We start from the raw sequence: 27,110 nt of genomic DNA, 5'->3' as shown, positions 1-27,110 counted from the left end.
TTTTAAAGGTTAGTTACTAGAAGGTTGGACTTTCTGAAGGACTTTAAAATTAAAGTGGAAGAACACATTTTCATTTTTACACAAATTCTCTCAATTTACTCTAACTTCAGCTTCCTCCTGGTGCTCGTATGGGATCTTAAAGCATTTTTAAAATGCATGTAACTATCCTGATACAGTTCCTCATATGGTTGCTGTTACATCTTTGTAAAAGTTTCTTGGTGCTGGTAGGATTAATCTGTAAGGAGTGGAATGAATTCTGCTGTGTGGCACCCTTATAGTGACGTATTGGTGGTTCCAAGGCCATTAAGTGTAGTTGCCTTTTCAGTGTGAGGGATGTGCTACCTCAAGAGACAACGTCTGAGCCATCCTTCCTTGTCGCTCTTGCAACAGCAGCCTGAGCTTAGTTCTGGGAGGTGCTGGGCCTCTTCCAGCTTGTGTGGCAGCTGCACATCCCTGAGCTCAGCATGGCTGTGCTTCCCTGCCTCTGGAGCTCTGGGGTAACGCCTCCCTCTCCCTGACCCTGGGCTGGGACTCATCTGGAGCTCTTCTTGGCCATGCTCATGCTAAGTTCCATAAAATGATGAGCAGGATTTTTCTGCCCATGCTGCACTGCTTTTCCCAGCCACAGCTATGTGACTGTATGCTAATCGTTGTCCTCTGCTGGGGAGCTGGTGTGGCTTTTGCCACCAAAGCTATTTTAGTGCAGCCTCTGCATTTTTTTGACAGTCAAAATGAAGATTTCATCTTCATTGTAATCTGGTTTTCTGCCTGTTTTAGGGCAGACAGTGTGGTGTGTTTGTATTTAATAATTTTTGTAGTTTAAAGCCTGAGTCAGTGAAGGCCAAGTTTTCCGCATGCATCATGCCACTGAATAGGTGTGTGTGTATGGCCAGGGACTGTCACCCCCTTCTCCCATCCCTGCTGTCCCTTGTGCCTGTGCAGCAATAGCAGTGTTGGCTTGGATGCAAGGGGAAACAACTTTTCACACCAATGTACAGTTTGGGCTGGGCTGTAGCAATACACAGTTACTGGCTGTGGTTATGCTATTTGGAGCAGATTTGATATCTCTCTATGAGACCATTGTGAAAAGCCTCCCATGGGGATCCCAGTAAATGGTGTGGGTTAGGCATGAGACAAATCCTACCCTCAAGGGCAAAACTAAGGCATGCAGTAAACTACTGCACCCTCCCTTGTGCTGCTTTTCTGGATTAGGCCACTCTGATGTGTCCCTCTCTTCTGGCCAGGGTAAATTCTCTAAATATGCTTTGTTTTACTGTCTGTCATTGTTTGGTTTTGTCCAGAATAGAAAAATCATAACTGTAATGCCTACAAGTCTCGAAAGTGCCTATGTATGCATGGAAAACACAAATTATGCATGAAATGTATGGTGTTGCTGTGCTTGAACAAAGCAATCTGTAGGTGGCTAAAGGGCTAACTAAATTGCAGGCATGATGAAAGCTCTGTGGTATTTAGTATATGTTCTGTCAGCATTAAACAGTCACCTTGTAAATATATGGTAATTTTGAAGGTGTAACTGACCTTTTTAATATTAATTGAAATGTCTCATGTTTAGAGGTTGGTGCTATCCTAGAAGAGACAGAAGCCTGTGACTGGTGGAGCCTGGGTGCCATTCTTTTTGAGCTCCTCACTGGGAAGGTAGGGCTGGGGGCAAGTGATTCAATAAAAGTGACTTTTTGGCCAGTAGTTTCTTACTAGTGATGTGCCCAGGTGTGATTCCCTTGAATGTATTTCTCTGATGAGCTTTGCCAGCCTGAGCACTCTCAATTTGCTTAGTCTGCATGGGACCCAAGAAACAAAACATGCTCAGCCTTCAGCAGAACAACTTAATAGAGCTGTACCAAACTATGGACTGAGAAAATAATCAAAACTATGCTACCTTCTTAAGCTACAGTGAAATCCAAGTTCTCTAACATTCCATCTGTACATGTACAAAACTTTTGCCCTAATACTTCCAGTAATATTTCCTGCGACTGTGTAGAAGCCGTATATTGTTGTTACACATTATTTCATATTTTGAGACAAAGAGTGCTCAGCCAGATCAAACTGGTGATTGTTTGGTGGCTCTGCACAGAGACAGCAAAGTCCACCAAATTCCCATGCTCTTCAGATTTGAGCAATAGAACAGAAGCTTTAAGATGTAAATGTTCTAAAGCTCTAACTCAGGGACCTCTTCAGCACCTTTAGACATTCCTTCCAGAACCAGTACTTCATACTAGGAAGCACTGAATTTTGGCTTTGTGTGTTAAATTTGCATGGAGAGTAGAAGATAATCCAACACTGCAGTTTTGAAATTAATAAATATGCCTTCCTGCTTTGATTTATTTTTTCCCTTTTTCCTTTTCTCCTCCAGTCTCTGGCTGAATGCCATCCATCAGGAATAAACACTCATACTTCTTTGAATATACCAGACCATGTATCAAAGGAGGCCAGATCACTGATTCAGCAGGTAGGTGAGGGGAGAATTTGTTTTCTCTATGTGCATGTGTGGATGGGACAAATACTTACCCACCTAACTTGTTCTGGTGAAGTAAATGTAAAACCAGAAAGCTGCTGGTAGGAACATGGATGGCCCTTTTGTCAGCACTGATGAATTTTGCCCAGTTGTCTTGTTGCATTTGCAAACTTTGACTTCTGCTGCCAGCTGGGTCTGTAGAAAACTGGAGTGCTTTGCCATTTCTTCAAAGAACAAGTTTGGCAAATGCTTTGGAAACACCTGCTGGTGATGCATGAACATTTTAGGAATTCTGCCCTAAATGTTAGTGGAAACATTGTAGTGAAATAAAGTAAAAAATGCTGATGCCAATTCAGCAAAATAGCTCAAAGTGCTATGAAACCTGTAGGACACTGATTTGAAGGTATGACCTAGCTGTGGTTGAAAGTGTGTAGCTCTCCTCCAGGAAACCTTCTGGATGCCATTTTTAAAGAAAAGTACTTTAAATGGTGAATCCAGTGGCTTTTGTAGTCAGAAGATAAGTGGGTAGGTTGGACAAAAGGCAAAATTGTAAGATATAGACCAGCTTCCAGACTGATACACCATTTTTAAATTAATGGGAATAGTACTGTTTGATGGTTTTAGTTTACTCTTAGCTTTAGGTAGTCATAACTGAACATATAGTACAGGGTCTTGAAATTCAATTAATGCAGTCTTCCTGCTAGTTAACTTTGACATAGCTGTGGAAGTGGTGCCTAGATCTCACCTGTTCCACTTGAGAAGAAGCAGCAATATATGTGAATTGTGCTGTTCAGCTTTGAAGAGGATCTTGCTAGCAGGTACATAAATAAGTGGCATGACTTAGATGTAGTTTTCAACAGAGCAGAGTGGAAAAAGTATTTCTTGAAGAAAACAAAGGAAACAGATTTTGAAAATTCAGTGATTAAGAAAACCCAGTGAGAGATTTATTTCTGTGCTGTTACTGTGAAATGATTAGTGGAAATGGAACTGTATGTTTGGATACCACCTATTTTGACCAAGTGACATGAAGTCACTGAAGGTGAAAGTACATGTCTGGCAAAGGTAGAAAGTGAAATGACTGAAGAAAAATGCCATTTCTATATATTCTGCATTTATATAGTTGGATGGCAGCAAATTTTTACCTTCTTCCACAGATGCTATAAGAGACAAATAGCTGGAGGAAAGCAAAATCACATTTAATGAAGGGAATTCTCCCATTAAGACTACAAGACAAATGAAGTCGTCCAGTCCATGTGTTCCTGCCAGTGCAGGATTTTTCTTTGCTGTAGACTAATACTAATTAATATAGTATTATTAGTATTAATAGTATTATTAGTACTACTATTAGTATTAGTACAATTCCAATGTATTGCCTATTTTCGCACATGCCAAATCTCAAACCACGACACCAAAGAATGTCTGTTTTTCCACTGGTGGGTTTAAGTGGCAAATGTATTTCTGCCACTCACAGCTGTGTTACAAGGCCATGTCTGTTCAGAGAACAGTCTCCCCAGTGCCTGTTAGATCAAGCTGTCTAGTGTAGAGTGGTGACTTCTCTGGTGGAGGTTTGGCTATATGAAGCAGTAAATCACGTTTTTGTTGTGTGACTATCCAAGGAAGCTGCCATTCATTGTTGAGGAAGCCTTGTCAGGAAAAGGAAGAGAGCTCTCTTGGCATGGATAGCAATTTGTCATTGCGACTTTCCTTCCCCCCACTGCCAAGGGTAAACAGGTCAAAACATCACAGAGTAACTCTCTGGGATCAGTGTTCAGCTATACAGAAAATTGTGTCAGGCGTTGTCTCCTGCTGTGGCTTCCAGTCCAGGTGACTTCATTGTAAACATCTTCTTCATTTAGCCAGCATCTGAAAAACAGAGATCTGTTTATTTCTGCTGAAAGATAAAGTTGTTTTTTGATGTTGTTTAGGAATTTTGCACTCAGGTTTTTGTTTTCAGGAACCTTCAAGTTCTACTACCAACAAAATATGCAATGTGACTTTTCAATAGGTATCTATTTCAGTTTACATTTGTTTTCTGAGAATAAAGTTATTCTGGAAGGACAAACTCCAGAAAATAAGTGACCGTGCATGATTTCTCTGTGCTGGTGCTGCCTATATTTCCATGGAAGGCAGATACACCCTGGCTGCATCTGTGGCTTGTGGGAGATACCAGAGCAGCACCGTTCACTGTCAGCAAGCTTCTCTTACTGTGTGACACTATGACTGCAAATAGCAGAGCCATCTTAAAATGTGTAAATTCCTATGTTTATGGATGTAGGCTCACTTAGATGTTGACTGCATCAAGATATGAATACACATTTTTCCAAGTGACAACAGGGAGAAGTTATCCTATTAGCTGTTGCAGAAAAAGCAAGCAAGAGATTGTGCCTTTGTACTGGCTGTAATTGAATAGAGTATAAACACTTCTTGAAAACTGCAAAATATGTTTGTGTGTCTTTATTAGTCTCTTTGGAGTTTACCTTTGCATTCCCTTTTATATGGATTGGTATCTTTAAACAGATGTAAATATTGTGATTTCCTTTTCACATGAATTCAGCATGTGATGTACAACTAAAAAGCAAATGAGGTGCTGAGTTTCAGGAAATTTCCATGAAGCCATTAGGCTGTTTTGTTTCTTTCACTGGGGTTTTGACTTTTCAGTTTTAGGCCATTTGTAGGACTCTTTAAAACTTTTTTTTTTTTTTTTTTTTAGGAAATGGAGAGCTGGGTATGTTATCCTGATAGTTTAGGACCAAGTCAAAATTTATGAAACGGAAAGTTACAGACTGCTGTCCCTGATGTAGCCATAACACAGTGGTGTGAGCAAAGGTTAACATGAAGCAAACGCAGCGTCCAGAGTTCTACTGATGCAGGCTCTGGCTGCTGCTGTCTCTTTTTAAAATGAGGTTACACTTGAAATGAAGTCCCAGTGTGCAGTGCTTCTGGGAATTGCATGCTGTGATCAGTAGTCTCTGAAGACTGTAAGACTGATACTCAAGGAAAGGAGAGTCTTCTTCCATTTACTGGATTTTAGGAATTTCAAGTATGCTTTTGCACTCTTGAAAGTAATTCATAGAGCAGGAAAACAGTAGGATGTCCCTTACCTTAGACCTTTCTGGAACTTTTAAGCAGTTGTTTTTGTTCTTACTCACTGAATCGTGTGTTTTTTCTTTTATGTCAAGCTTTTGCAGTTTAATCCTGCAGAGCGTCTTGGTGCTGGCGTTGCTGGTGTTGAAGACATCAAATCTCATCCATTTTTTGCCCTTATAGAATGGGCAGATCTGCAGAGATGAGAGACACATGCCCTCTGAACAAACTCAGGTCAACTGGACAAGTTTCTCTGGTGCAGGAGCACCCTGACTCGCTTCCTTTGGATGTCTCAAACCACTTGGATGTAATGGCTAAAGGATGCTGGAGCAACAGAGCCAAAAGTGAACACTTTTAACAGGAATCACTGGTTGTACAGGGTGCTGGCTTATTTTTACCACAGCTGGTTGCTATGTGTGTGTGAGTCCTTTCATCAAAGGAAGGTTTGTGAGGCAGCTCCTGGGCAGCATGTTTGGCACTGCCAGATAAGCAGGGGCAGGAATGTCCTCCTGGTGCTTTGTCCGGTGATGGAAGTGTCTATAGACAGTGCCAGTTGAAAGCATTTTTTTATTGTGTCAATAGACCCTATGCTAAGTGCAGCTCTTGGGGGGGTAGGGAAGGAAAAAGCAAATAATTTATTAACAGTTTATGCTAAAGAAAATACTAAATAAAATGCTAAAATGCTTTATACAAAAGTTGACACATTAAAAATAATATATCCATTAAAAATTAAGAAAGCTGTTGCATAGTACTGAGGAATGTGTCTTGAAAATAGCATATCATTTCCCATTCTGGAAAGAGCATATAAAAGGCAAATAATGCTGTCAAATGTTGTACTTTGTTGGCTGGCAATGTCTGTTTAAAACTCTTGACTATTGTATTTGATGAGCTACATGTTAAAGTCACTACAGAAAGGGAAATCTTCTTTTCCTCAGCTGGATAAACACTGCTTTAGCACTCTAATAAGGAGCAAGAACACATAACACTAAATAAATATATAGATAAAAAAGGAAAAACTCTTCTTTCATCGCTGCAGCCACTGCTTTATCACTTAATGAACTTTACTTCCTCTAAGTGTCCTATTTTTAGCTGCTACTTCAGGAAAAAAACATTTCTGCTCGTGTTCTTGTACTTGAGGAAGCTTCTGAACTCCCCAGTTTGTTTGTTAATAGTCTTAATAAATCAAAGAAAGCCTTCACTCACTCTGCTGCTTGAACAGGAAGAAGCCTGGGATTTGCTCATGCCAAATGACTAAGTGACATCTCTGAGCAAACCCTAGTGGGTAAGACTTGGGCAGGAGCCAATTAGCTGACCTGTTTGTTTGCTAGAAATGTCTGGAGAATGGGAGAAGAATATAAGACATGCAGAATATTTTGCTGTGTGCTGCTAGTGCTGCTAAGCAGCCATGCCTGTATGGGTTCCTGATGTACAAACGCTGTACACTGCAATGTACAGATTATGTATCCATGGGTTTTTTCCTAAATATTCCCTTTGCTTGCACTCTTTTTTTCCCCCCCTTTTCTTCTTCTGCCCAGCTTTATCCGGAGAACAAAGGGCAAATTCCATTGGGAAAGTGAGGTGACAGCAACGATTATTGAATTTACAACTCAAAAAAAAAAAAAAAAGGTATCCTTCCATTTGTATTTTAGCAGTGTATTTTATGGGCACTCCCAAAAGTGCATCTGTACAGTCTCCATCTGTTAGACACCAGGTCGATGTATTCAAATAAAGTGGAAAAGGAAAATGCTTCACTTAAACAAAGGAAATCTGGAAGGTTTTTTTTTTCCTTTTAAAATTATTCCACTCCCCTCTTTTTTTTTTCCTTCCCTTTCTTGTGATCACCAGGCCAGCAGAGGGGCTGTCACAACACTGCAGGTTGTAACCAGGTCACTAGTATCACTGCCTACCCAGGGCCGTCCAAGATTACATCACCCACAGAAGCTGCGTTTCAACCCGCCACCCTCTGGCTTCATAACAGGAACTCCCTCAGGTGAGCCACAGGAACAACTTCCTGTGCCGAGTGGCTCGGAAATCTCTAATGCAGAGACCAAGCTGATCCCCAGCTTCCTTCCAGCATTGCCCTGGCTGGCACTCTGGAGAGGGCTCGTCGCTCAAGGAAAGCCTCCCTCCCCTCAGCCACCTGACTCCCTCCCTGGGGCTCTCTAGCCCAGCCACCAGATAATGCCACTGCCTGTGTTGATCTGTCCCATTGCATTTGCCTGGTGATAACTGTACAAATAGGTATTTTCCATGTTACTTCGAAATGCTGTTGTGTTCAGGTTGTGCTCGTGTGCTGGCTGTAAGCAAAAGCAGGATAAGACAGCACCGGAGCACAAGCTGGTTTCTGTGAGCAGCAGCAGGAGAACCCTGTTCTGGCAGAAGCCAGATGATCAGTAACTCTCACTGCAAAGCATTCAGTTTAGTTAATGACACCAACATATTTTTTCAAGTATGTTAGTAGTGAGGAAATCCAGATCATGGAGAGTAGAAGGAATGGCAGTATGACTTGCCAGAAATGAGCTTTTGAGATGCTACAAGTATTTGTAACATTACCACTGACTCAGATAATTGTTTGTCAAGGGAAGCATGGTCTGGAGTTAATTGCACAAAACCAATCCTGCTTCTATTTTTATTTTTTCCTTGAACATGTATTATGTTGTATTGGTGTTTACATGTATTCCTTTAATAAACAAAACCTTTCAAACCCAATTCAGACCTTGGCTTTCTGAACTTCACATTTAGTTCTTGAAGACTGACCTTACCTGATCAGTGTTTTTTGTCCTTTGCTTTAATGAGTTGAAATGATCTAGATACCTTCTTTTTGGTGCCTGTTATAAAGCCCTGTGATGCACACATCCATTTGGATGAGTGTTCATTCCCACTTCCCTCTGTTACACCTAACAGCTAACAGCAAAACAAATCAGTGCCTTTTTTTTCCCCCCAAGAATTAGCTACAGTCTGTGTAAAACATGGTAAAATAAATGTATAGATTTTCCTATTCTCCTCTGGATGTTCAGGTACAGCAGATTGCACACTTGGGGCATCTCAAAGTGGTAATTCTTTGCACCCTGTTGAACCACCCTGTAATATTCTTTGTGTCCTACTAAGAAAAACTGGGATACAAAATGTTCAAAGGCTTTCCCTGGGTAGAATTGCCGTGAGGTAAGCCTGGGCCCCTGCCCAGACCTATAGGAGAAATTGCATTTCATGAAATACAAGGGACATAACTTTGAATGGCTGTATTCACAGCTTCTCTTCTTGTAGCACAGCTCCTGTGTCTCCTGTGAAAATCACCTCGCAGACAGCAGTCACTGTCACGCTGACTCCGGGCGCACCTTTGGGATGCTGAGTTGGCAGGGTTACCTGTGCCGGAACATCCACCCGGCTCCTCTTGCCAGTGCTAACCTGTTCCTTGGTGTGTCCCCGCAGCGAAGGGCACTGGGATGAAGAAGGCTGGGAGGTCAGCTCTCTCTAAATGAAGCACTCAGCATAACAAGGTACAGGGAAGTGCGAAGTAAACCACTATTGGATTTTTTTTTTTTTTTTTTTTTTTTTGTGTGGTATCATTTGTTTTCTCAAGGACACTAAGTAGGAAGCTGGAGAAACAGAAACTTCCCTGTAGTGAGATCTATGGTAGGGATTTTAGCAATGAAATGAAAAAGTACAACTGTTAGTATTTTGGGTTTTTGCTTTCTGCGAGGGCTGTGCTGTGAGCTGAGTGCTCTGGCTCCTGGCTGCTGCCTGGCCCTTGCTCCATGTGAGGAGCCATTTCCTGGGCCTTGGCACGTGCCATCCTGTGGCTGGGCACCATCCCCTTCCTCCAGTCAGCAGCACCTCTGGCAGCCGCCCCTCAGCTCCGTGCGTCTCCTGAGCCACCCGTGGCTGTCACATCAGAGCCCCACAGCTTTTTGCAGGCCCCAAGAAGTTTGGTGTGCGGGATTGTTTTGCTGCAGCAGGCCCTGCTGAACGTTGCCCTTTCCCTACCTCAGTGGCCTGTTCCCTGAGGTCTGCTGTGCTGGCTGCGTGGTGTCCTGAGGGGACTGTGGGAGATGCCGCTGGAGAGGCCCCTCGCGTGGCCGGGGCCTGCTGTTCCCCTCAGCCATGCTCCCGCCCAGCAGCCCCCCACAGGCTCTGCTCTGCAGGGGCTCGTGGCACCACCCTACATCAATGGTGGTTGTTTGGCATGTGCCCCCCAACAAAGGGTAGCTTGGGGCGCAGAGAGGGCCAGATCTGGGGCTGTGGCCACCCTGGTGCCTGAGGACCTTCCGTGTGGTTGTGCCTCGAGGGCCGGGCCCGCTGTGGGTGTCACACCATGGTGCTGCACGGGGACAAGGGCTGCGGCAAGGTCACTGGGCTGGGGTGAGCTCCCGCTTAGGGGAGTGGGTCTGGGGGCCAGGGGGGGGTGGGGGACTGGGCCAGGCAGCAGCAGGGATGCTGGCAGCCCCCAGGACAGGGTGCCTCGTGTAGCTCCAGCTGCCGTTTGGGAAGGGGTGGCAGAGCCAAGTCCCAGAGGGGGAATGGGACTTGCTTGAAAGGTGCCGAGCAGCTGCTGCTGGCAGCAGGGGTTGAGACTGGCAGCGCAGGGCTGGCTGCTGCGCCGCGGGGCCGGTGGAGGGCTGGTTCCTGCCTGAGCCATCTGCATGAGCAGAGCTGGGCAGCCCTGGCCCAAAGGTTGCGTTGTCCTCAAGAAAATCCCAACTTGTGAGTGGCAAAGCGGTGGAAGTGATCCCACCACATGCTGGTGCTGTGCAGTGAAATCTGCACCCCTGCTGCGGGGCAGAGGAGGCTAATCAGGGTACAGCAGAGAGGATGCTCCAGACTCCTGGCAGTGGGTGACAGCTTGATGTGCTGCCCCAACAGGACCTCGCTGTCTCTTGGCAGATCAGAGGCTCTCCTTCTCCAAAGGCTGCTCTGTCTCCATCTTCTTGGCCCAGGGACCCATCAGGAGGGATTAGTGCTGCTGCCAGAGGACTGCAGTGGCTCTGTGATGTGTGGGAAGGCGGGGGACACGTGCAGCTCTGGGCAGTGGGGAATTAGTGCTGTCTTGGGTAGACTGTGGGTGGTCACCTTGATGCTTTGCTGCTGAGATCCTAAGGGTGGCAAGTTTGAGAAAAGTCTTTTGGGGGTAATAAGCAAGGCTGTTGCCAAGTGGTGGAGCTGGATAAAGATGGACCAGAAAAGGAACGAGCAGTTGTTGGGGTCAGTGGTCTTCCTTAGCAGATCCTTGATAACCTGTTTTTGCTTTGCCTTGGAGAAGAGATGTTTTGCCTTGATACAACCTCACTTGTGCCAGTTTTCCCATCCCATTCCATGAGCTGAGCCATTTATTTCCAGGGTATTTTCTAGATTTCCTCAGCTCTCTCCATCCGGGTCCTGGGTTACATCCTTCAGCCTTGGTCATAGATTTTCTTGCCCTTTCTGTGCCCTTGATTCTGAAATGCTGCTCCAAAATTCTGGGACACAGGAGCAGATTATTAAATACAGCTGTTATCCCTATGAACTGGTGAAGCAAAGAGAGAGGATTACTCCCACAATACGAAAGTACAGGGATTGTGAAAGCGCTAGGAAACTGGTTCCCCCAGCAGTGTGTGAGTAATGAGAGTTTTACGGCACCTCGCGCAGGGGTGGGATAACGAGGAAGGAACCTCCATGAGAGAGACTGGTAGTATGCCATGTTTTAGAGCATGGCTCTGGCCAGCCATGCTCCACTCGGGGTCTTGCTTGTGCTCTGTGGTCTGATATTTGCCAGCTCATAATCTTCCTTTACAAGCCAGGCATGGAGAAGAGCTACTTCAACAGCATGGATCATGAGCCAAGTGGCACATACCCTTTCTCCAGATTTTAAAATTTGCTACTCTGCTGCCTTGGTCTCCATCCTTTCCAGCACCATGCCTTCTTTGGCCTCAGAGAACTCCCCTGTGAACAGCCCCTGCCAGGCCCAGCAAACACAATAGGTTGAGGTGAGAGGGGAGTTCCCCTGAGAAGGACCCTGGCTGCTCCAGCTCCTTGCAGGCCCTTGACAGGTGCTCTGGGATACTGCAGAGTCCTGAGTTTATCACCTTCCAGGGTAAAGCAACTGCACAGTGTGAAGTCCCAACCCCATTAACATCACTTGGAGTTTTCCCATTGACTTTTCTGGGGTCAGGAGCTTACCCTTCAATTACAGAGAGAAGCCAATTTCATTGGAAACAGGTATAGAAAGCTTGGTCTTTTTCCTACTTTAAGCACACCCATGCAGTTTCAGTCCTGGTGTTAGTGAAATAAGCGTGGATTTTTAAAATTTGGTTGGTTTTTGTTGTTTGGGTTTTTTTTAATGTTGATTTGGTTTCTTTGGTATTCTGGTGGGTGCAGTTAATATGGCTGTTCAGTTACTCTCCCTGGCTGGTGTGAGGTCTGCTAGTCTTCCCTCAGCCTTTGCTGTGCCTCTGATTTACTGTGGGGGCCTCCCTATAAAACAGGGAGGGCATTTTGCCTGGTGGCAGAGATGGGAAGAGTTACTGAGAGCCTGCCCCGCGTTTTAAGGCTGAGAAGTCTTTGATGAGCAGGGTTGCACAAGCCCCGTTAGGGTGACTGGAGCACAGAGGGCTGAGAAAGGCAGGCATCTGGTTTCCTCATTATTTCTTTTCATAAATAATCCCTTGTCCTCGCACCCTGGACTCTGACAGCATTTAGAATATGCCGGGCGGGTTTTTTTTCTTCTCCTCTCCGAAACTTATTCATTTGGAGAGCGATGAAACAATAGGTTTTTGTCTAAATCTTTACCAGCGAAATTGTCAGGAGAGATTTCCGCCCCCCACTCCCGTCTATCTTCCTTTTGTCTCCTTCAGTTGTCGGGGTCAGGATTCGCCGCCAAACGGAGCCCGCAGTTGCTTTTCCAGGCCCCAGATGCCAATATGTGGCAGCATCTGGCTGGTTGGCAGGCGCCGGGCAGTGGTGCTGGCTGCGCTGCCAGGCGGCGGTGGCGGCGCTTGGTGGGCGCCCTGCTTCTTTGAGGATGTGGTCCCAACCAAGAACAGGGATAATAATTAAATCTGCTAAAGGAGGTGAATTATCGGCTAGGGCGGCTACTGTTGGAAGCCGCGCCAGCTCCCGGCCCTGGGTTTTTTTGTCCTCGTCGGCAGCATCCCGTGTAACCTCACCTTCTTGTGCTGTGAGCGTTTCAGGTGCCTTAAGGCATGGAGCTCCTTGAAAGAGAAATACAAATCACTAAAAATGTAGAGATAAAACCCTCTCCTTAGAGGCCATGTGTTTGGCATGGGAAACACACGATAACAGCTTGCTTTAGAAAGGTGACATTTCCACTGAAGGCTGAATAATAAAAAATGCATTAGACTTTTGTAATGAAGACAGCTTCTGGGACCAGGGAATCTACTGCTTCCTTGAAATATATGCGTGGGAGCTCTCCCTGGCCCTAATGGGTGTCACATGTGGCTCTGGCTACATTAATGTTGCAAGCTCTATTAAAAGGGATTGTCAGTAGCCCTTCACGTGCGGTGAATCAAAGCTGTCTTTCCCTAACTTTGCTTTAGCTCAGGCTTGTGTGTGTGGACTGACTTGCCCAGGGTTAAGTCACTTTTAATATTAAGATAGGTAGAAAAGACTCTAATACTTTTTTTTATTTCTTTTTTTTTTTTTTCCCTCTCCCTTTTAATTCAGAGCTTGCTGGTGAAGGACTCTGGAGGGATGGGGAAGGAGGAGACAGCCAGGCAGCTTAAAGAGGCCTCTGAGGGTCATGTTGAGTCTGTGCTATTATGTTCCAGCGAGGAGAATAGCTTTATTGACAGACAGCTGTTTGACTCCTGCACCACACAGTATTTGCTGCAGAGCTGCATAAATACCGAGCCCATGTTGACAAATTCCTCTTCAGTGCAAGATAGTTAAACCTGCTTGTTTAATCATTTGTGTGCTCTTACCTCTGCTGCTCTGAAAAGAATGAGCTGCTGTTTTACAATACAATGCATGAGAAACCTCTGAATGCTCAGAGCTGTTTCATGTGAGGTTTTCAGGGTGTCTTTTTATTTAGACCCTCTTGGAAACACAGTACTCTATTTTTTTTGTTATATCAATTAGATTTTAGAAAAATTCTTTTTCTCTCTCTTTTGTTTTTCCTTCTAGAAAGTGTTTAATTTTTGGTTTTCAAATAAAAAAATCTGGCAAGCTGTCATTACAATGGAGCTAGCAGCTCTCTTGGCAGACCTTAAGTCCTGTCTGTGATGTGACACCAGCACTGGCACGGCCCCTTTAGGAGTCCCACACCTTGGTTTGCAGCATGTGTGCAAAGGCACGTGAGGATTTATGTTTTGGTTTGGCTTTTCTGGCACAGGGATATGGAACTTGTGCTACTGGTCTGTAGCTCAGGGGTGGCTTTTTGACCTCCCACCCATTTCACAATAATATCCACCTTCATACCAGCATACTATCTTGTCACATTGTTGGCCTCATCTCTGGAAATGTAGTATCTAAAATTAAAGATTTATTTCCGTTTTGGAAATTTTCTGTTGACCTTTGTCACTTGAACAGGTAGAGAGGTGTAAATCAGGGCTCCTGCCACGCAGTCAATGGAAAAAAGAGAGATGTCTTTGGAGATTTTCTTTGGACCCTCTTTACAGTGTGGCATTCCCTTAGCCCTTTCAAAATGTTTCTGGTGTGCGAGTGATTTTCTAATCTAAAGATGTATTATTGAGGGGTGACCAAAAGAGAAGGCCTCACTGAAATGGGAACCTATTGCTCAGTTGTACAAAAAATGTAGAGCTGTCACGTTGGTTTTTAGAGAGATGGGTCACTATGTTTATGTGGCAGTGAAGGAGATGTGCATTTCTTTCAGGATCACAAATAAAGCTGTGCATGCTTGAAGTGGTTGGTACAGGCAAGCTGTCTGTCCTTTAGCTGTAACTATTTATGGAGCTGAACCTGGTGGTGCTGCTGGGTTTTAAGACTTTTTATCAGTTTCCTGGCAAGTCCAGGCCAAGCCAACATTGTCTGATGTTTTCATTTTTTTTTTTTTAAGTCCTGGTGTTGTTGCAAGACATTGGGTATGTTAAGACTTACACTTATGTCATGATGCTTGTGCCCTCTGGAAGGACACTTCACCTGGCCAGCTGTGTCTGATAAGGCTGCAGAGATCAGCATGCAAAGAAATCAGGTTTCCACTGATTTCAGAGAGTACAGGTAGGGGTTTTTTTCATGGATTTATCTAAAAAAATCCCAGCATAAAATACAATCTTAGGAGTGGGCACAGCTTTGCTTATTGGCTAGACCAGGCACCCTCCCTCCAAGCCTTAGGAGCCTGGACAGCTCCTACATTACTTCCAAGGGAATACCTCCTCCTCTCTCCATATATGTGCCTCCTGAGGGGGCTCCATTTACAACCAAGTTATTTGTTGAATGTTGGTTTTATCATTCACATGACAGCAGTTTTTACTTTCATTCATTTTTTAGTCTTTTTCTAGATGGACTTGGTTCTGACTTGTGTCCTAGCCACCAAAAGTGTGGTTTGCTGCAGAAATGCTGGTTTTCTTTTCATTCTAACATTTTAAAAGCATGTTCCCTTCTTTTTAGTACATCCTTATAGCTTGTATGTTGAGGCCCAAGAGTTGTACAAGTTTATGGGGCTATTAAAATATTTCTATATGAATGAGAAATATTAAAAAAATCCCAACACTCTGAATGAGATTAGGAATTTTGGAAGAATTAGAATCACTTTTGGCTTAAAGCATAAGTCAACCTTCAGCTAGGCCTTTTTAAACAAAAACTTTTTTTCTGTCCTTCATCTTTCATCATTTTAAGAAACTAACTGCAGAGCTCTGACAGTCAGTTGAATTCAGAGTCCACCTTCAGAGCTGGGTCAGTACAGCTTCCAAAACATGACTGAAGGCAGATTGGGCTTCTTCAGGTTTCCATTTTTTAACCCTGCTGTTGATAGTATGACTGTTATTCCCACTGGTCTTTTTGAACAGGATTTTTGGCTAGAGGCTAACCTTTTTTTATTATGCAAAACCCAAAGCACCAAGAATTCCTAGCAGTAGTGGGGCTGGTATAGTCCCCATTCCAACTAAGTGTGAATTGGACCAGCTGGAGAAGGACACCAACCCAAAACTCTGATGGATAAGAGAAAAAATGATAAGAGAGGAAACATCCTGTTCTTTCTTCAGTGAGGTAGCACTATTTTGTCTTTATGCTGCAATCTCATACAACCCATGGAAGCCTGAAGGAGAGAACATTCTCAGCCCCAGAGAACTGACAGCTAATGGCTTCACATCAGAGGGCCTGAAAAAATGGGGCTGAAGCCACAGTGTTTGATACCACTGATCCTGCTGGGACTGAGCTCTTCAGTCTCTCTTCAGGTGCCTGATATTTCCCAGATGCTCCCCATCCCAGTGCCATGTTTGCCCTAATAACAAAGATGTAGATGATTTATATCCACCACAACTTTCTCTCTTGTTTTCCTTGTTCCTGCATGATGAGGACCCCCTGTGCTGGTGTCCAGGTGTTTCTGCCATGGGAGTCCCAGAGGATGATGTACAACACATCCACCCTGAGCACTGGGCAGCTCTGCTGCAGGAAGTCAGAGATTTTCTAGCAAGGAATACAACAGGGCTTTTCTGCAATCATCATGGAGAGAGCGTTTTCCTTGGATGTGTGCAGCTCATTTGTTACAAAGTGAGCTGTGTTCCTGGTGTGCCACTCTATGCACAATGCTTATTTATTCCAGCCCTTAATCAGAGCTGGGTCAAATCCCTCTAAGGAAAACTTAAAGGTCTTACAATGGTTTTTTTAGGAATTAAAGTTGTAACTCCTCCTCTGAAATCTTGATTCAACAGCACTGATGTCACAGTACTGTAAGAAATAGCCATTATCAACCAAACTCCAACCAGGCAAAACCCACTGAAGGAATTTTGTCTGGAGTGGTCAAATTTCAGTGCAAACACAGAGGGTCAACTTGTGACACTTGGCTCCTGCATTCAGCATGTCATAAGCATCCCAGTGTATTTGCTTTGCTCTCCCTGTCGTTTTCCTCCTCTGTTCCCCTGTCCACATATCAGTGTCAGGGAGTTCAGACATCACAAGGGCCGGTGGATTTTTTTATTATTTTTGTAACACCTAATGTGGAATTTTGCATGAGCAACACTCCTTCCTGTCGGCACTTGGAAACTCTTTTGTGTTACGTCCGTCCTTTCTCTGAAGTAATCGCTCAACTATTTCTAGCAATAAAATATTCCTCTGTAGTGCCATCAGGTATGTTAGAAAGATTAGTGCAAGATCTGAAGGCCCTGTTCAGCTAAATTCAACAAAACTTCCATGACTTTTAATGCTCTCCTTTTTTATTTCACTGCAGATATTGTCTGTGGACCTGGAGTAGGAAAAAGGCTCTCGGATACTCCCCAATAGACACAAGCTACAGAAAGGCTGCACACTGTCTGAGTGACATGCCAAGGTTCAGGAACAGGAGACTGTGCATATTTACAGCCTTCTTTTCTGTGTTTTGTTTTGTTTTGGGTTTTCTTTGTTTGTTTGTTTTAATTTAAAAACACTACACCAAAGATCTGTCTAAAATTTGTTAGGCTACCAGGAATGGGACCTGCCTCTTCTGTTGGCTGAAAAGGCAGTGGGGATTTATCTCTCCACAGCTGGGGAATTGAGGAGAAAAGCCATTCTCAATAAGGCAGTTTGAAAATCTTGGTGTCTAAGATGCATTTGAGGGAGGGAAGCTTTTCCTAAGATATTTAAGTGTTCACCTGACTAACAATGGGAGAAATCACTTCCTTTGCTCTCCCCTCAGGATTTGACACTAGCTGAAATAGAGCTGACACTCCTGACAATTAGAAAGAAATCCTTAAGAATGGAGAAGTGACAGAATTGAGGGTCATACTGTTTTCCATGTCACCAGTTGCACCGGGTGGAAGTGCACATGCAAGTTGAACTTATTTGCAGTGGTTGCTTTGATCTGACTTTGGGAAGCATGGAGCTGGTCTGTCAGCACTTGTTTGTGGAAAAAAACAGCTTCTGTGGCTTTAACATGGGAATCAGCTCCTCAATGAGTTACAATGCTAGGGATGAAACAACTGCTTGTTTTTTGGCTTTTCTTGCCTCTTTCTTCAGCTGGACTGTTTGGGAAAGCTTCCTCCCAAGTTCCAAAGTCTCTGCTCCCTAGGGAGGAGCCATGTGTGTGCAGCTGCCCCTGGCATGGCTGCCTGACTGCCCCACTCACTGCCTTGCTCTACATTGCCGTCTCCTGTGGCTTTTTATTATATATTTAAAAACAAAAGTTTACTTCAGATTGAGAGTATTTTTGTGCCGCACCTTTTTTTCTTTTTTTTTTTTTTTTTTTTTTTTGTTTTGTTTTTGTTTGACAGCCATGACAGCCTCTCCTCATTATTATGGAAAATATAGGGTTGGTGGTAATTACTATCTGAGTATGAATGGGAGTAGAAGTGGGCATAGACTGCACTGGCCTTTCTTTGACAAGGTATAACTTTCTTCTGAATTTCCGTGTTAATTAATGCTTATTTAAAAACCACTTTAATTGGCAGTAAACATCTCAACTTTTTGTACTCATTAAAATGCACCCATTGATGTGTGATGGATTTTTTAAAGCTTAATTAACTTTCTTCCTGTATATATAACCTATAATAATGACAAATACTAGAAACAGCCTCCCTTTCCCCCCCTTCCCTATTTTTTGCCATCCCCTCGATATTTCTATCACTTGAGGAAAGGCTATAAAAATGTATCCTGACTTGGCCAGGATGGGGGGGAAGCTCCCTGGGCACAATAATTCAGCCCCTCTCAGAGACCCCACTGAGGCTGAGACTGGCCAGGAGCTACAGGCACCTGCCCTGCATGCCCATGCCCTATCCTGTTCCTGCTCTTGCAGCCCGAGATGCCCACCATGCCCTCACTCTTCTCCATTGTGGGCAGAAATTGGATCCTTCTCCCACCTTCACTGTGGGTCATTCATCACCATTTTTTAAAAATAAAATTGCTGTGGAAACTTTTTCTCAGGTAAGCTTACACACCTTTTCTTCCCTGAAAAAAAAAGAGACTCTTTCAGTGAAAATTGATTTTTTTGGTTCTTTTTTTTTTCTTTTTTTTTTTTTTAGTAGATTGAGCCAGGTTTATCTGCATGCACATGTGTGAATGCCAAGTCAAAAGAACCAAAGAGCCACTAATAAATAGTGTCTCCTGGTTTAGGGTTTTCCTCTTCCTCCAATTTTCACCCCATATCTAAGCCACTGAGCAGAATTTAGTGCAAAACTTGCTAGTGCAATGAAGAGAACAATGATTTCAACTTCTAATTTTTAAGTGCCTCAGCATTTTGGACTATGAAATTAAACTCCTGAATCACTTTTGAACATGAGTACTTTTGCAACTGTGATCCTTTGTATACAAGTGAAATTACAAGCAGAACACATTACAGTAATTCATGAAAATATGCAAATTGCTTGGTTCAGCTATTACACACAGATAATTTCCCAGTCTTTCTTTGCAATATATGGAATATTCTTGTTAAAGGTGGGTAGATCAGAAGTTTTAAACTGGGCAGTCTGGTTTGTGAAGGCACTTCTAGGGAGTAAATTTTAAATGCATGGAGCAATGATTTAATTTCCACAAGTGCTTAATATCCAAAAACTCCTAATATCTTCATCCAAATGTAAACCTGTTTAAAATACCCTGTGAAATGCTCTTCATTCTCCTTTGCTCTGTGTGCTTTCTCTAACTCAGCTGATAATTGTGCTGCTGCCCAGTTGCTTTCTCTTTCCCTGTCTCAAAGAGTGATTAGGGCGGCTGTCAAAATTCCCCACTCTAATAATAAATATACCAAGATATTCCCTCCTGCTCTGTGAATGTTGTGTGGCCAAGCTAGCACTGATATTTACTGGCAATTACATCTTGTCTGCTTCACAGGAATCTTCCATTCCGTGGTGACCAACACAAATCTTTACAGACACAGCTTGTCATTCACCTAAATTAAGTGCACACTTAAAACCATGGAGCTTGCTGCGTTTCTCCTGCTGGCAGTTTACCTGTACAGCTTGAGAATAGGACAAATAAGATTTGCATTGACTGAGAACTGGATTTCTCTCACCTGCTCAAGGTAACTTAATTAGGGTGACAATATCTAATTATTATTTTAAAATATACCTTCATCTGGAAAAATGTGGATGGCATGCAGTATTCTGAACATTAATGCTAACTTTCTTCCTGGGCTGATTTCAAGGCTATCATTAAAAATAAATGCTGCTGCCCGTTAATTTGACCATGTCAATAAATAAAAATGTCCATAACATGTGTATGAGGCTAATTAGGATTTTATAGCTGTGTTGTTCTGGTTGATAGCTGTGCTGTTGGCTTGCTGGGTCTTTATGTTTCGGTGATGTACACCTCATTGATGCATAACATGTAACACCTGTTGATGCAGTAAATGTTTATTCCTGGCAATTGGCCCTCACATCATTTCTGGTACAGGAGCTCTGTGTAGCAGACTCAGGTCTCATAATTAGGCTGCCTCGGTTTAGAAGAGCTTTTCCTAAAGGAAACCTGAAAGCTTCTGTAATCCTGGTGCAGCTCCCTAAAGTTTGTAAAAAAGGACAGCATGATTCTCTGTCTCAGTGGGACAAGTTTATAACTGTGGGCTGGTTTGCTCCTTGCCTGTGAGGCCGTGCCACTCCTGTGACAGGAAACTGAAGGCTCCAGGCACAGCTGCTCTTTCTTCCCCTGCTTGTCCCAGCAAACATGCAGCACCAGCAATGGTGCAGCCTCCTCAGCTTTAGGTGCCATAGAGAAACATTATTATAACATTATGTTATTCTGAAATAACATCAGTGCTCACTGCCCTGAGTGCCTGCTCCTCACTCTTTTTCAGCACCAGGCCTGCCTGAGAATTACATCTCTTTCATAAAGAACCATGACATAATTTTTTTGTAGGTGGAGTTCCCTGCAAAGTCCAATTAGTTTCAGACTTGGCTTTGAAATGTGAAAGATTAGACCCGTCATACCTTTGTTTACTTGAACAGCTTTAACTAGATCTGCTTGAACTGTTGTTAAAATTTATTGGGTTTTAAATATTTATTTATTGTTTTTAAAATCCCATTAATGTCTTGGTTTTAAGGGGATTTTGTGACAGTGGATTGCACAAGCCCATTTGATGCTGTGCTTAACTAGAAATGCTGTCTTTTGCCTGGAGTGCTGGCTCCCAGGCTCAGCTCCACAGCAATTCCTGTGTGGTAGGAGAGTCACCCTGTGCTAATGAAGGGGGCAGAAGCACCTCCCAGCACAGCTGAGGACAACAAGGGTTTCAGAGCAGTTGCTGCCTCACACATTGAAGTTTTGGCTTTGTGGAAGTTCTGCATGAGTGAACAGGTTCCTTTGCTTCCTACATAGGAACATTAGAAATATATTCTAATAATTCTGTTATTGTATATTTAAAAACTATTAATCATAGCTTTAAAATAACTGGAAATTAACAGGAAAACAGTGTTACTCATCAGAAATAAAAAAGCAAGTGAGCAACCCAGCTTGGTATCAAATTCAATAAACAAGCACAATACATAATTCCAGCAGTTTATTATCCCTTCCTCAATCTTGTCACCTACAACATTTTGAAACTTCATTTTTCAGCAAAAGGCATTGTTGCTAAATGAAATTAAAGCTGCTGTACAAGGCTCTATCACTGTATTCAGCACAGGAAAAACATGAAACTGTTGGAGGAGGTCAAGGAGGAGGGTAATGAAAATTTTCATGGAACTGGAACACCTCTGCTGTGCAGACAGCCTGAGAGAGTTGGGGTTCAGCCTGGAGAAGAGAAGGCTCTGGGGAGACCTTAGAGCACCTTCCAGAGCATAAAGGAGCTACAAGAGAATGGGGGACGAACTTTCTAAAAAGACAGGTAGTGATAGGTCAAGGGGTAGAGGTTTTAAACTTAAAGAGCTTCAGATTAGATAGAAGGAAGACTGTTTTGCAACAAGAGTGGTGAAACACTGGAACAGGTTGCCTGAAGAGGTGGTGGGTGTCCCATCCCTGGAAACATTCAAGATCCCATTGGATGGGGCTCTGAGTAGCCTGCTCTGGCTGAAGATGTCCCTGCTTATTGCAGGGCTGTTGGATTAGTTGACCTTCAAAGGCGTTTTCTGACCCAAAGCTTTCTATGATTGTGTGACATTTCTGTTGGGCACAATGGCAGAGATGCGCGAGAAAGCAATGACTAAAGCAGACAAGTGGGAGAAAGACTTAAATAATTGATTTCCATGAAAGGTAGGTGTATTCAGATTTTTCTTCTTTGCTTTTTGGCAAAAGTTCTCTCATAAAGGAAAGGCAATGCCTTTGACTGCAGAACAGCTTGAAGGGAAAAAATGGGAATCTAGTTTCAAAAGCAGGTTATGAAATGGTGGAAAGTGGGCCAATTTATCCCTGATCTGTGCTTGCTGTGGGTCCCCCAGCACCTGCCATAGGAACTTGCCACTGGCTATGGGGGCAGTTTCTTGGTAAGACTCTTTTCCTGCCAGAACCATCTCTCTTCTTAAAAGGGGATGTCTTCTCACCTTCACATTTATCTGCACAGGTTATGCAGAGTCAGTTTTACTTGCCTGTGATTTACTTATGGCCAAGAGGTTAATGGCTCAAATTCAGAGATAGTTGTGTTGATTGCCCAATCAGCACCTGATATACCTGCAACCAATCCAAAAGAAAGTACCTGGGCTTATGGTTCTTAATATAAACCCTATAGTCCCACTTTGCAAACTGACTTGGTGAGAAAAATGCTGGATTGAATGGGTCAGGATTGTTCAGGAACTCATCTTGGCAATCTTGAGGACACCAATGTCACAAATCTTTCAGGTATTTTGCCAAAGCAAAATTGTTAAAAGTTTTGATTTTTGAAAAGTGGAAGATAATGGTTTCCAGATAATTTAAATAATCTCCTTAGGAAAAAACTCTCTCTCCCAGGCTAGGAAGACAAAAGCAGAAAACTAGAGTAGTGAAAGTTAAAAGCAAAACAGCTTGGATTTTTTTACCAAGAAATTGGTAAAAATTTGTAAAATAAAATTTCACTTTTTAGAAATACACGATTTCTTTAAAAAATATTTTGTTTAACAGGCCATTTTGATTTGATTATTGTTTTTATCTTTCAATGGCAAGTTATTTACTGTTTACTTTTCCCCCCATTGTGTGGCCCCAGGCCTTACTAAATGTGTTCTATTCAAACCCTGCTCTGAAGACAGAAATATTAATTTCCACATGGGCTTTTCTATAGAACTCATCACTATGGTAACTGAATGTTTCATAAACATTAATGAACTTATTTTCACTGCACTGCAGTGAGGCATTGGGTGGTAGCATTATCCCCATTTCATGATGAAGAACTGAGGCAGAAAGAGATTAAGTACAAAAGTGTTCACTAATTTTAAGTTCCCCATCTGAGATGCATGGTCTGATTTTTCAGAGGACTTAGTTTGTTATCTGTTCAAAGCACAGCTCCCATTGCCTTCAGTTGCAGCTGTGAGTTCAAATTTCTTTGTGCTTTCTGTACTCGGATAGAGACTGCTTTAATCTTGAACATACATGGCCTTTTTAATTTCTTTTCCTCAACATAATCAGAAGGAATTGAAGCTTACTAGCTCCTGGCCACATATTTTTTTCTACATATTAACTGAAATGACAATGTTTCATATAATTTTATCCAAACACCATTTCATAGCTTTAGTGTTACTACTAAAATAATTTATAAGATAGTAACTTAACTTCTCAAAGAATAGAAAATCATCTGCTCTGGAAGAGTTAAATTTTTGTTTTCATGAAAGAGAGCAAAACTCCTGGGAGGCCCTTTTTGAGGATAACCTGGGGGCTACTGATGTAGCTACAAACAGCTAAACTGGAGTAATAGATTTTTATGCAGAGTCACAAATTAAAAAAATTAATCTTACCCTCCCTGAAAACCAAGATATCAAGCAAACTAAATGTATTAGTTATATTGTTATGTGGGATTTTCCCAGCAGGTGAATCAAGTATCTTGTTTCCAATACACCTGGACTTTGCTGAAGTTTAGATTTGCTGTGATTCACCCACAGACATATCCTAGCATAGCAGGGAGTCTATTAAAATTGTTTTGTGTCTTTAGGCAGGAGGGCTTTATAGTGGCTTAGAATACCTTGAAGAGCCAGCCCTTAATTTGCATCAGCATATGCATCAGCATATTCATAGGATTTATGAATCCCCTCATAATTTTGCAGGCTCCTCTTTCATTCTTTTCTTTTGACCTACAAGTTACAAAAGTTTATAAATGCAAAGTCTACTTTCAGGTCCTTCCCGAGATATTGAATCCTGGAGTAAATTTTTGTAGGTGTTTTTCTGAAGCATTGATTCAGAAAGCAAGCACTGACCCCCTCTTAACCACAGAGGTGCAAACAGGCTGCTGCAATATCGTGTTGTTGAATTTTCCTTCCAGAGGAGAATGAAAGAGAGCTTGCCCTTTTCCCCAAATCTCTCCCTGATCGAGAGATGAGTGAGCTGGTAGCTGCAATATCCAACGGCTTCACCAAGTTGAGAATGTGATGTCTGTGTAATAATGCTCAATTTTGCACACTTCAAATCCATTAGTAGCAATTACCTTACCTGAGGTGTTTTGAGTTAGTTTTAGTACAGCATTCTTGCAGTTGGTAGATAATGAACATAATAATGTATACAGCATTTTCAAGTCTCTGTTTTTAGCTACAATAATGCCATTAGGATTCTATTTAGCAAATGTGTGCTTCACACTAAAAGTTAAGACTTTTTTTGTTCATGTTTTCCCTGCCATGATTTCAATTGCATCTCATGTCCTATTCTGTGCAGTGCTGGCTTGCCTGAAAGAGCAGGAAAGTGTTTTACCCATTGCACCTGTGCAAAGGCAGTGAGGTCTGGCATGTTGAGAGCAAAACAAGGACGAAGCAGGGCAGGGCATTGCCTGAGCCCTGGTGCAGCCTTCCAAGCACCCCTGGGCAAGTTGTGTGCCTGCACTGTGCCGTGTCCTGTTTGCCCAGGGGGTGAGGATGCTGACACCCTCCCAGCACAGCACAGCAGCCATCCTGCTCACCCCAGGAGGGGCTGTGACACTGCTGAAGCTGCTGGTGGGCTCCATGGTGGTAAAGATGCAGGTGGGCTGCATGGTGCTGAGAGAGGGACGTGTTGCAACACATTTCACTGAGGGATGCTAGCCCAGACATCTGTGTTGGGGCTCCCTAGGCACTGCAGATGTGTTGTGGCTCTCCTTCCCTTCTTAGCTTTTTTCTCTTCTAGTCTCTCCCAGTATGGTTCCAGTCACCCCCTCTTGTGAGTAAACCAGGACTCCCGAACAACTGACCAATATGACCAAGCAGAAGCCGTTTATTGTTTACATTACACACAATTTTCTAGACTCTACAAACTACTAAGATCACATTTCTTGATTGGGGCCTTTATCTCCTTCCCTCATTCTCTGCCTCCATTTCTCAGCGTCCATGATTGGTTACTGTGCAGGTGTTTCACAGTCCTCTGTTATCCAGTTCCTGCCATCCTGGTGTGCTGTTTCTCAGCTTCTCCATTCTTATTTTAGCACAGTTTATGTCTCAGTAACTTTGATGAATTCCACAGTGCCCTGAGAAAATTCTGATAAGAACAGTTACAGATGGTATGGCTGGTGCACACTGAGGCCTGAGTTGTTCACATACATTGCTACAATTCCCCCTTCTTCTTGCACCAGCCAGACCCTCTTTACTGTATTCTCTACTAAGGGTCACCAACGTAATTATGCATGGAATAACACAAAGCAGGAAAATAATGACAGACCAGAGCTCTGGTGTCAGTGGGATAACCCTGCCCTTGTTCTGGGTTGAGGACTACACCAGTACTCCACCCTTACAAGATCCCTCTTCATCCCTTGTCTTTGTAGTGAGATAATTATTTGGACTGGGAGAACCAGTACTCCACCAGGCTTTCCTTTTCTCTGCCCACTGAAGGGAAAAATAAGAAATCTGGTTTTGGGCGATCGTTTGAACCAAGTGATACTGCTAAGCTAACACACAGTTTTCTAAGAAATAAGATCTCTTTGATTGCATCTTTCCAAAGAATTCCTTACTAAAGAATAAAAAAGGGATGAGGAGATATAATTGATGCCTCCCTTGTAGGTATCACTGCTAAGGTCTGTGGCATAGACAATATCAGCACCTCAAAAATAGTTTCAAAATGTTACAGTGCTCCTTTCATATTAAATTGACCAAACTCAAGAAGCAAGGAGTATTTGGGCAGCCACACGACTTGTTTTTATCGTTGGTGTGTTTAGAAATGGACAGAGTAAGAGCTGAGAAAACTTTCTCCATCTTAAACTGGAAGATGTGACCCCCTCTTTGTTCACACCTTGTCTCCAGTTCTTTTCCTCTTACTTAGATGATCTTTTGAAAAAGCAAACTGATTCTTCTAGCACTGAATTGATCTTTCCCACCTTTTGGTTCCTCTGGCATGCTGACCCTGTGCTCATCCTGTGCCACCTCCTGCCCTGTGAGCACACACACGTTCACTACACGGGAATCCAGTACTTGATGGACGGTAGTGGAGAGCTGTCCTAGTAATGCTCAGCAGGGAAAACTAAGCTGAATTTTAGCACCCCAGGGACAAGGACAAAATGATGGAAAAGCACTCGTCTGCATGAAGATAACAAAGTGCTGCTGGCTGTGGGGTGGGCGGGTTGAAGGGGAGCAGGGCCTGTGCCCCCTCCTCTGTTGCTGCCCCCTCCTCTGTTGCTGCCCCTTCTCCTTGCCTGCACCACCTCCTGCCCCCTTCAGCTGTGAGAGTGACTGTCACCTCCATCCGTCTGCTGCCCCGGATGTCTGCTTGCCTGACAGCAGAGCCCAAAGGCTGACCCCATCGGCAGGCTGTGCACTGAAGGGGAGCTGGGGGAGGCAGATATCACCTCTCAGTCACAACGTGCCCAGCCTGCTCCGGGGGCAGCACAGCAAAGCGCTGGCCCTGATCTTCTTGCATTGCCATCACCTACCCTGAAATTAGTAACAGCACGTCCAAGGTTAGTGGCAAATTCAGATACCCAAGCTACACGGGGAGGGTGAATAAAGGACAGTGGTTGTGTACAGTATAAGCTGTTGCCTTAGACAATGCGTGACCTCTGAATTAAAAGACCAGGATTAGCAAAGAGCTTTTTTGCATTATTGGGCCCATTTACAAAAAGCTTTAGCCCTAATTGTATGGTACCACAGAGCTTTAACTTGAGCACATATTGGTTTTGTAACCTGATCCCCACATAAATCATAGTTGGTGAGAGCAGAACAATTAGTGCCTTAATCTACTGGGACTACACAGTATCTTTAAATCTGAATTTTCCTGATCATTATGGGTATTACAAGAGTCAATTAATTTATATTTCACACAAAATGTAATTAAATCCCACGATAACCTGACTGTGAAATGAAGGGGGGGGAGTGAGGAGAAGGGTGGGAAAATCCTTTCCTTATGGAGCTGCCATCAGACACCACGGTGTGTTATCAAAAGAGGCAAACTGCCTCTTCTTCAGTGCAGAAGTTTTGGGGTGAGG

The 27,110-nt window shown here is 43.3% G+C and overlaps 1 protein-coding gene across 3 annotated transcripts in view; it reads left to right on the top strand.

Moving 5' to 3' along the window:
• The window catches only part of RPS6KC1 (ribosomal protein S6 kinase C1), an 85,492-nt gene extending 77,226 nt beyond the window's left edge, over nucleotides 1-8,266 (top strand). For all 3 annotated transcript variants that reach the window (XM_018921282.3, XM_009096406.4, XM_018921283.3), the window contains 3 exons: nucleotides 1,574-1,656; nucleotides 2,372-2,467; nucleotides 5,653-8,266. In XM_018921282.3, the coding sequence (XP_018776827.2) occupies nucleotides 1,574-1,656; nucleotides 2,372-2,467; nucleotides 5,653-5,763 (290 nt within the window). In that variant the 3' untranslated portion in view covers nucleotides 5,764-8,266. The remainder of the gene's footprint in view (nucleotides 1-1,573; nucleotides 1,657-2,371; nucleotides 2,468-5,652) is intronic.
• Nucleotides 8,267-27,110: the final 18,844 nt, after the last annotated feature.

The sequence above is a fragment of the Serinus canaria genome, chromosome 3 (assembly GCF_022539315.1).
Source record: "Serinus canaria isolate serCan28SL12 chromosome 3, serCan2020, whole genome shotgun sequence".
NCBI lineage: Eukaryota > Metazoa > Chordata > Aves > Passeriformes > Fringillidae > Serinus > Serinus canaria.
This window is presented reverse-complemented; position numbering and strand designations above follow the sequence as displayed.